Source organism: Dipodomys ordii, unplaced genomic scaffold (assembly GCF_000151885.1).
Source record: "Dipodomys ordii isolate 6190 unplaced genomic scaffold, Dord_2.0 Scaffold3, whole genome shotgun sequence".
Classification (NCBI taxonomy): domain Eukaryota; kingdom Metazoa; phylum Chordata; class Mammalia; order Rodentia; family Heteromyidae; genus Dipodomys; species Dipodomys ordii.
Window position 1 is genome coordinate 35,174,940 of NW_012267219.1, and position 10,959 is coordinate 35,185,898.

The window sequence follows — 10,959 nt, forward strand, 5'->3', positions numbered from 1 at the left end:
AATAAAAAATATTTCATGGATGTAAATCTGAAAAATGTGGCCATGACTTAAGCACATAGGACAAGGAAGGGATATAGTGAAGCACAGGATTGCCTGCTAAGAGAAAGTTTTTTTAAGGGTCTAAAATAAACGATGGTATGCTGGGCAAAATGGCTCACACCTGTAATCCTAGCTACTCAGAGGGTTGAGATATGAGGATCATGGTTCAAAGTCAGCTGAGGCAGGAAAGTCTGTGAGACTCTTTATCTCCAATTAACCACTGAAAAAAAGCTGGAAGTAGAATTGTGGCGCCAGTGCAAAACACTAGTCTTGAGCAAAAAATAAAGTTCAAAGACAATACTTGGGCCCTGAGTTCAAGCTCCAAGACTGGCACACGCACGCAGAAAAAAATGTATTTATACAGATGGCTTCATGCTCATATTAAAGTATCCCCCCAAAGCCTTGTGGACATCCCCACTCACTTCAACAGAAAGATTCTGAATGGGGCTCGTTTATGCTAGAAAATTCTCGCACATTGCACTACTCGATGACTTCCTTCCAGTGCAAATCTCCAGCCTACACCCTCCATCACCTGGTAAACAGCACAGCAAGAGAAAAGAGAGAAGCTATGGAGACATTAACCCTTGTTTCCAGAAGCCATTAGCTTTAATTTGGGAAGAAATGATTGGGTTGGTGAGAATTATGGGAGGTAGTGTTGCTCACGGTACCTGACAGCGTACATCTCTTCTTCATCTTGTGGCACTCGTCGGCTTTAATCTTGTCCACTGAGAGCATATAAGCCGCCGAAGCATCATAACCAGCTTCCAACAATATATTCCAGTAGTGGATGAAGTGTAGCCTTGTCCACAAGCTGGGGCTTTGGATCTTTGAGATAAAGTCTGTGATACTTATGACACAACATATGAATAGAAATATGTTTAGTACTTTTTGCCTTGAAGAAAGGTGTTCTCAAAACTACATTTCATTAGCTTCTTTACAAACTTCTTAACTAATAATACGTTGGTTGGACATCCAATAAATACCTTCAGCAATTGGAATCAGTGTTCCTTGTTTGCCCAAGATGACTGTCCCTTCCTCCTGGATTGATCTATATCAGTCAAAGGGGTCTTTGTGTATTGTTTTTCAAAGTCATATTACTGTCAATTACTATCTAGTAATTGTCTAGCTCACACAAGATGGAAAGGGGCTTGAGGACTGTATCTTATGTACCTTCTACACCTACCTTCTACCACAATGTGGAAGGTAGGATGGGGCACCAATGGGTGTATGATGAATCAGTGGCTAAGTAGTAAAGAAGGAAGAAGCAGGGAAAGAGAGGGAGGCGGGGGAAGGTGGGGGGTGGGGAGTGGGGGAGGGGGAGAGAAGGATGCATTAGGAAAAGACAAGATGAACACCGGGGGTCCCAGCAGGACCACATGGGCCATCCTTTCCCGACTCTTGTTCTTGTCCTCTGCTCTCCAAATGCCAGCTTCCTTTGAAAGGAAGAATGCATGTGGAGGGAAAAGAGAAAGAGAACTCTGAAGAACCAGATAGATGAAATGGCGTAAGCCAGTGCCAGTGGCTCATGTCTGTAATCCTAGCTACTCAGGAGGCTGAGATCTGAGGATCTCGGTTCAAAGCCAGCCTGGGCAGGAAAGTCTGTGAGAGTCTTATCTCCAATAAACCACTCAGAAAACCTGAAGTGGCACTGTGGCTCAAGTGACAGAGCACTAGCCTTGAGCTGAAGAGCTGAGGGACAGCATTCAGGCCCAGAGTTCAAGCCTCAAGACTGACCAAAAAAAAAAGGCATGACTCGAGGATCCATCAATCAGCAGCAGAAGTGGGGGCCAGGTGATGATGGCATCTGAAGGAGACTGAGGAGTTACAGAAATATGAATGTACCTTGCTCAAGGGAACCACCAGTGACTGAATACAGCTCTGATAAAGGACAAAGATACACTGGCCTCCTCACAAAGGGAGAGACATACCTGGGGCTGGTGAGAAAGCTGCCCAGCCCAGCCCAGCACCCGCTCATCTTCAGATGCCATGGCAACTCTTGATAAACTCTCCAAAAACCGGTTTGCCGCTGGAAGAATCTCGTCAAGATTTGGTGAAAACGTATTTTTTTCTGATTTGCTGGGTTCAGAAATGTATAGGGACTGCTTTCTCTCACAGGAGTGATTACACCTATTTAAATATGAATTGCAGTTTAACACCTCTAACTTCTTAGTATATAAAAATAGTATAGCAGAAATCTGACACTTCTGTAAATATAACTAGAGAAAGGAAAGACAAGTTAGCTTCAATAGGAAAGTGAATTCTTTTTTTGGTTTGTTTTGGTTTGTTTTGGCCAGTCGTGGGGCTTGAACTCTGGGCCTGGGCACTGTCCCTTACCTTTTCAGCTCAAGGCTAGCGTTCTACCACTTGAGCCATAGAGTCACTTCTGCCTTTTTTGTGCTTATGTGGTGCTGAGGAATCAAACCCAGGGCCTCATTCATGCAAGGCAAGCATTCTACCACTGAGCCACCTTTCCAGCCTGGAAAGTGAATTCTTATCTATCAGTCTGAGTTTCCCCCACACCCCATAAGAATTAATTCTACCTAGGGTCACTGGTGAGCATGTTGGATTTTTAAGTTGTCTTCCCTTCCCCCAAGAAAATACCAGTGACTTCTTTTTCTAATTTAAATGTAAAGCTCAGTTATTCCTAATCATTTTCAAGCACAAGAGGGTGTGCATGACACATGAATCCATTGCTGCCCGTGGATATTGGCTGAGGGGGAAATGAGCAAAGAGATGGCAAAGTTGACATCAGAGCCGGGATGGCTCTACTTAAGAATAATGGATCATTCCCAGAAGAAATGGACCTGATACAGCATGCTACCCAGGCACAGGCTTCTTAAGCAGTAACAGAAGGGTTTTGTTTCATTAAATTCTGGTGAGCTTAATCCATAAAAACTAAAATAGACATATTTGTGGGGGGGGTTGTTTTATTTGTTTTTTGTTTGTCAGTCATGGGGCTTGAACTCTTGGCCTGGGTGCTGTCCCTTAGCTCTTCAGCTCAAGTCTAGTGCTGCTCTCTACCACAGTGCCACTTAGAAATATTTTTAAATTTTTCACTTGACACTTTTAACTATTAACCAAAAGGGAGCCATTACTTAAATAACTATTCTGCATTTCCACTAATTGACTTCCAGCTCACCCACACACTTGGAGCGACTGTGGTTGAATATGTTGGTATACCAATCAACCTAGATGTCAATTAAGCACATACAGTGCTTAAGAGACTACTGAAGGAAAAGAAAACTCTTTCTCACTAGATATGGCAAGGGTATTTTGTGAGTAATAAATTGGAGAGTAGGAAAGGGAATATGAGAGGGAGAGACACACACACAGAGTCAGAGACAGAAACAGAGAGAAAGTGGGTCCAAAATTACCCTGAGACCAAAATTTGAAGTGTTAAATATAACAATTAAAATGTACAGAACAGGGCTGGGAAGGTAGCTCAGTGGTAGAGTGCTTGCCTTACATGCATGAGGCCCTGGGTTCGATTCCTCAGCACCACATAAGCAGAAAAAAAAAGCCGGAAGTGGCGCTGTGGCTCAACTGGTAGAGTGCTAGTCTTGAGCTGAAGAGCTGAGGGACAGCGCCCAGGCCCAGAGTTCAGGCCCCACGACCGGACCAAAAAAAAAAAAATGTACAGAACATACTGGGCTCACTGATAGAGCATATACTCTGTTGTGTGAAGATCTTGGATTCAATCCCAGCACCGAGGAAAAACAAGGTGCCAAATACTTTCATGAGCAATGATCTCAGCAGGAAGACATAAATATGAGGCCCCTAATGACAAAAGAAGCTAATTAAAATCGGGAGACCAGATAACTTGTCGAGTCAGCACAGGGCTGGCAACTAAAGCAGCACGGTTAATTCACATGTTCTGATTGAATCCCATGCTCTTCCAGCTACCTATGGGATGTAAGGAACGGTTTGACCTCAGCATCGTCTTTGTGTGCAACGTGCAGTCCTGTTCTCATGGACAGATTTAATGGGTGACATTTATCACGTGCTGCTGTTACTCACAGTGGGACAGAATAAGCTGGACTGACAAGCCTGAATATCAGAAGTGTAAAAGAACAAAGGTTTATTATCGAGGACCTAGAATTCGAATCCAGGTCTCCTCACTCTGGGACTGGTAAGTGCAGCTATCTTGAATGTGACCAGTGGCTGTCTGGTCACATGGTCCTAGCCGACAAGCAGCCAAGAACTGTTGCCCATGGTGGGAGAAGGGCTGGGAGTTCTGGCAATTGTCTCCAATGGCCACTTCAAGTGCTCATCAGTATACCAGATGCTGTATTAGGCATGAATTTGCATGTGCGATACTTTCAAGGTAAGTCCTATTATTATTCTTATTTTGCAGGTAAGAGATGGGAATGCTAAGAGGGTTAAACACCTTGTACCAGGTGATATCTATTCTATAAGGGTCTAAAGCTATTGCTCTTAACAACAAAAAAAGTCATTTTTAGTGGCAGCCAGGAAGATTTATTTCTTTTGAGGATCAAATGGCATGCAGGGTGGGAATGAGCTGAGGACAGGGTGAAATGAGGCCACTCGGTCCCCTGATCGCAGTGTCATGTACAGATGGCTCACCCTCCTCTCCTGGGCTCAGGCTGCCAGCTCCTAATTCCAATGCAGGCAGACACCAGAGACTGAGATCCCATACTGCCTCGCAACACAGCAGAACCTGCAAGCCCTCCCCTAAACAAGCAGCCAGAAATAACTGTGCATTCAGTCGGCAAACACCTACTGAGTATAATTAGAATAAGTCTCAGGAAATTCAGACCTGATTGAGTGATCAAAGACTCTCTCTTAATCGAGAGAGAATCAACTTTTGGTTGGTAGTAATTTAGGTTAACAAATGGGATATAATACTAGACAGAGGATTAATTTTATTGCTATGACATTTGAACAAGAGTCAAAAGGGTAGGCCTTTATAAACACTATCATGATAGATTCAAATCCTAGAGCCCTGGCTTCGGGGTCATTTCCGTGCATGTGGGATGGGCTTGTTCCTCATGCCCAGGCCACACAGACGGAAATTATTGACATTACAATTCTTTATGCCTCTAGCAAAGACTGGTATTCACAGCCTCATTCTGCAGCACAAGAGCTTGCATTTCTGACAATGTTGAATATTGCTGCAGTGCTTTTATTTAAGGGCTCATAGTACAGAAAAGGGGTTCAATGGGTACCCAGAATTTTAACATCCATGTCATAACTCCAGTACCCAAGAGTGTTATCATTCTTAGGGAAATAAAGAAATTACTCCAGTGCAAATCATAGAGCAAATGAATGGAAGAACTGACGTTGATCTAAGAGCAGCTGTATTCCTAGGCCTGCTCTCTCCTCCACATCATATTAAGATGCAGGGGAATCAGGGCTCGGAGTGTGGCACAAGCAGTAGCACACTTAATCCCTGAGTTCAAACCCCAGTACCACCAAAAAAAAAAAATGACTGAGATAAATTCTTTAAATAAAAGTAAAAAGAACATAGTAAAAAGAAAATGAAGGTGAGCACCAGTGGCTTATACCTGTAATCCTAGCTACTTAGAAGACTGAGATCTGAAGATTGCAGTTTGAAGCCAGACAGGCAGAGAAGGCCCCACAAGACTCTTATCTCCAATTAACCACTCAAAAACTGGAAGTGGTGCTATGGCTCCAAGTGGTAGAGTGTCAGCCTTGAGCAAAAGAGTTTAGGGACAGCACCCAGGCCCTGAGTTCAAGCCCCACAACTGACAAAGGAAAAAGAAAATGGGCTGAGTTTTGAATCTTCCCAGAAGCTGTGGTTTAAGGATTTTTGAAGGACTCTGTGTGCTTAATTGCTAGAGTGCTCAGCTTCTTGATTAAGTGTATCTGTGGTGGTTGTAGTTTCTTGTGAGGAAGACCTACAGTGCTTTTCAGAAGGGATCAAGAATTTGGTTTCAGTGTTGAACAGAGATTACTCATTTCTATCCAGTAACCATTCCCCTCTTCTTCTTTAGAGACAGAACCCAACCTTGGCTTAAGGCATGGTGCACTCAGTTGAAATGTTCACCCCCCAAGTCTCCTTGTGTCTAGCTATGGGCCAAGTAATGCAATTTTGGGTCAAAGAAACATAAATAGAAATGCTGACAAGAAAGTTGTGAGTGAGTTGCTCTAAGGAAGTGGAAAGCCCTTCTTCCTTCCTGTTGCCTAAAATGTGAGGGGCTGGAGCTCCAGCAACCATGAGCATGATACATTAGCCTTGAGAACATAAGCCAGTGAAGTGTGTCAGCAGGGACACAGAAGGAGTTAGGTGAAACCAATAGAGGAGCCCAGAGCTGCCTCTGTACAGCAGTTAACTATGTGAGAGAATAAACCATGGGGTTCGGCCAGATCTAACTGATGTCAGTAAACCTCCTAAACATTGTTTTTTAATGCATGTCTGTTGGTTGACTCTTCCTTGAGCAGTCTTGCCATGAGCTTTTCCTTCTAGGTGACCCAACTTCCCCGTAGCCAGCTGCACCTGCACAGGCCTGGGCCTTACCAAGTAGCTTGTATTCCACAGCATTTCGCAGGGACTTGTGCCGGAGACAGAGGAGGCCATTGGGCTTCTCTTGGATCCAATGTTTGGTGGCATTGCGGAAGGCGGCCCAGTGTACTGCGGTCACTCTGTAATGATTCCTATAACCGAGCAACTCCAAAACATGGAGGAGCTCATCCTCAGCCAGCCCACAGTGCGCAATGCACAGTAAACACAGTGCATCCGACAACCAGCCGTCCAGCCCTAGCAGACATGAGGGGAAAAGGGGACAGAAAAAGAGCAAGCATAAGCCAGGGAGCATCTTAGATGTTTTTACATGACTAACTAACCAACCGCCTTCTTGGCAATCATCCTGTAGTAACAATGGCCCCTGCCTTTCTCTTCAACAAAGAAAATGAGGCCAGACCAGTTAAGGAATTGACTCAAAGACACACAGAAGTTAAGTGCTAAACAGGGATTCGAACTCGGTTTGGTTACTCATGAAGTTATGGTCTCTATTCTCACAAATAACCCTCTGGTTATAAACTGGCAGGCTTATGGTGGTTCTGTTTAAAGTCAACTTATACTTAGGGCTGTGATGTGGTGTTATTTTCCTGCTACGTTTTCTCAGACATCACTTGAGAGGCAGTTTTTTATTACTTACCTGTCCCTTAGGTTTGGTCCTATAGTTAAGCTCTATAACAAACAACTGTAAAGAGGTCCTTCAGACCACTGAGAAACATGGCAACACGATCTACCATCTTAAATATATTCCCTATGCCATGATTGGGGGATGGACCCAAGTTACCTGCAATCTTGAAATCTTTAGCCATAGCTAAAGGCTTATCTGTGGCCAGGCTCCCAGGGCTCGGGTGGGAGTTTCCGGACAGGGGTTGTGGTGGAGCTGTCCCTGTGGGGGGGGAGTGGGGAGGAGAAAGGGGGAGGATCCCTGAGCTCCTGTAGAGCTGAGTGTAAATGGGCCACCCAGTCTGTACGACTCTTCCAAATCACAAAACTAGTTTCTACCTCTTTGGCATGAGGAAAGGTAAGGTAATTGTGAAGTCAATTGATTTTACAGAAAGGAAAACTCTAGAGCAAAGAAGGAGGCAGAAGATAAATTGGAATCAATGTGTCTTTCATTCAAAGTATTTTCTGGTTCTCTTACCTCCTCACCACCTCCCCAATCCTGCTCCATTCCAAGTTTACTGTCCTGAAGAAAAGACTGGTATACCAGAACCAAAAGAGGAAAACTCAAACGTCTGAACAGACTTTTGAGGCTCATAGCTGGAACAGTGGCTTGAGAGAATAAATTCTAAATTCTCTCAAAAGCAAATTGTGGAAAATGTTGATTGTGGAAATACTATTAAATTCCTGGCTACAGGGTAGAATATTGTTGGCAATAAACAATACACTCAATTATAGGAAGATCTGATGAGAATGACTTCTATCAGCAAGAAAAGAGCTATTTCAAAACTGAGGCACAGGAGAGAATCAGATACAAAACCAAGGCTCAAGAAGCCAGCAGAGGAGAGGAACCTCCTCAGTTAGGATGAGGGGCTGTGTCAGCAGGGGCAGCAAAAACAGAACCATCTGAGGATAGACAAGAACACAGATGTCCTGGAGAAAACCAGAAATGGAGGGACCTCTGTGTCAGTGGTTGGTCAAGCACTTCAGCAGACTTGGCAAAATGACAATCAAGCACTCCCAGTACCAAGGTCTTGAGTCTAGCTTCAACCAATAGAGACACAGGAGATATTCAAACCCTCCTTTGACTGAAAAAGTCCTGAATTGACTGAAAACAAATAGGACTCATGTTTTAACCTGAATTGTGTATGAGTGGGACTATGTGATCAAAAGGAAGATTTAAACTGAGTTAGAGAAATAATAATGAGGCATATTTGGCAAGTGCTTCTCATCCTAGCTACCTGGGAGGTGGATATCAAGAGGATCAAAGTTCTAAACCAGCCTAGGCAAAAAGCTTGTGAGATTCCTATCTCAACAGAAAAATCCAAAACCCAGGACTAGTGCCCCATGCCTGTAATCCTAGCTACTCAGGAGACTGAGACCTGAAGATCTGTGGTTCAAAGCCAGACTGGGCAGGAAAGGCCATGAGAGTCTTATATACAATTAACTACCAGAAAAACGTAAATGGCACTGTGGCTCAAAAATGGTAGAGTGCTAGAGTGTTAGCTCAGGGCCAGCATGACACTGAGTTCAAGCTCCACAACCAGCAACAACAAACATCTAAGCACGGCTGTTAGTCATGCCAGTGACAGTGAGAAGTAAATAGGAGGATTGCGGACCAAGCTATCCCATGCAAAAAGCAAGATCCCATCTCAAAAATAAAGGGAGTGGAAGGGGGAAAGAGGCTAAAGATATAACTCAAGTAGTAGAGCACCTACCTAGAGTATAAACCCTAGTACTGAAAAAAAAAAAAAAGAAGTAACAGAGGTGCATTTCTCAGACTGAAAAAGGTGACTGAAATTTGTTTGTAATATAATTCTCCTTACAATCAACACACAGCTTTCTAGACAATTCTCTAATTTAGTAGTATAAATACTAGCTATGCATACTTTCTTTGGCCAATCCTGGGGCTTGAACTCAGGGCCTACGCCCTATCCCTGAGCTGCTTTTGCTCAAGGCTAGCACTCTACCACTTGAGCCATAGTGCTCCTTCTGGTTTTTCTGTTTTTGTGGTACTGAGGAATTAAACCCTAGGTTTCAAGGATGCTAGGCAAGCAGTCTACCACTAAGCTGCATTCCCAGTCCCCATAGTTAAATTTGAATTTGAACAACAAATTTCCCTATAAGTCCCCTAAAATATTTGGGATATACTTATACCAAATCCAAATAATTTGGGATAGTAATAAAATAATCCAAATTTTATTTGGAATCCAAATATTATTTAGTGTAATTATGTCCTGTTTGATACATGAGACAAACCTGCTAAAAGACGATTTCTTGCTGACTGGAATGAAATTTACATTTATCTAGAAATCCTCTATTTTCTATTTTGTTTTCTAATCCTCTATTATTCCTGGACCCTGCCCCTACTCCGTAGAATCTTCTACATGGCTTTCTCCTATAGATTTCCACCAAGCTGTAAACACTGCCTAAGACCTACCTTCTGTAGCTACAGTGCTTGAATTTGTCTTTTTTTGGCTCAAAGTCCAACTGTAGTCTTCAGTCCAGCGTTTTAGAATCAACTCCCAGAGCTCCTGAATGGAGGCTACCTCCAAATACTCCCTCATACACTGGATCTCATTTCGATAGATTCTGCATTCATTTAGCTCATTGGCTAGGATTGTGAGTTTTAAAGGGCTCAGGTTTGTTTTTTTCCTCCAGATTTGTTTGTTCTTCCAAAAGAAATCCTGGTTGGGCACGGAGAGATACTGTTTGAAGATGCTGAGCTTGGTGTCTTCATCTCCCACGCTAGAGAGTTCTATTGTCTTCACATCTGAACGGGCACAGAGCGACTTGAAGGACAAGCTGGAGGAAATGGTGCTTAGGATAAACTTGCAATGAAGAGGGAGCACATTAGGCAGCCAGGAAAAGTCTTTCGCCTGAGGGAGTGATATAATAAAGACAATTATAACATGAAAGACTTTAAAATCACTTTGATAATGGTTCTCAAATTGAGCCAATGGGATATAGGGTTATAATCATAGGGTGAAGTTGGAATTACAAATACTAAGAGTAATGGATATCACTAGGTGCTGGTGACTCATGCCTGCAATCCAAGATACCTTAAGAAGCTGAGATCTGAAGATCTCCTGCCAGCCCAGGCAGGGTCCATAAGACCATTATCTCCAATTAACTATCAAATAGCCAGAAATAAAGTCATATGGCTAAAGTGATGTAACACTAGCCTTGAACAAAAAAGCTCAAAGACAGCACCCAGGCCCTGAGTTCAAGCCCCAGGACCAGAAGAAAGAAAGAAAGAAAGAAAGAAAGAAAGAAAGAAAGAAAGAAAGAAAGAAAGAAAGAAAGAAAGAAAGAAAGAAAAGAAAGAAAGAAAGAAAGAAAGAAAGAAAGAAAGAAAGAAAGAAAGAAAGAAAGAAAGGAAGGAAGGAAGGAAGGAAGGAAGGAAGGAAGAAAATGTTCTTGTTAAATTACTATGGTTGTCATGTTTTAAACAATAGATTATAAAACAGCATGATGTGAGGCTTACTTTGCATAAATAAGTACAGTCATGTGGTTCATAATTACATCTTGAACATCATATACTACCATGGTCCCATAAGACTAGATCACCTAATGGCACTTTAGCCATCTAGGTTTATGTAAGAACACTGTGATGTTTGCACAATGATGAAATCACCTGAGGATGCACTGTGCAGATGATACATGTCCCATCATTAAGACACACAACGCAAGATGGGCACTGGTGATTCACACCTATAATTCTTTTTTTTTTGAACTATTTTTTTTATTTTATTTTATTT

At 42.8% G+C, this 10,959-nt stretch overlaps 1 protein-coding gene across 1 annotated transcript in view; it reads right to left on the reverse strand.

The window, feature by feature from the left end:
- The window catches only part of LOC105988454 (tetratricopeptide repeat protein GNN-like), a 49,069-nt gene that overhangs the window by 26,121 nt on the left and 11,989 nt on the right, over positions 1-10,959 (reverse strand). Inside the window, exons 5-8 of the mRNA XM_013020092.1 lie at positions 9,639-10,077; positions 6,539-6,778; positions 1,968-2,166; positions 708-886 (exon numbers count right to left, since the gene is read on the reverse strand). Coding sequence (XP_012875546.1) covers positions 708-886; positions 1,968-2,166; positions 6,539-6,778; positions 9,639-10,077 — 1,057 coding nt within the window. The remainder of the gene's footprint in view (positions 1-707; positions 887-1,967; positions 2,167-6,538; positions 6,779-9,638; positions 10,078-10,959) is intronic.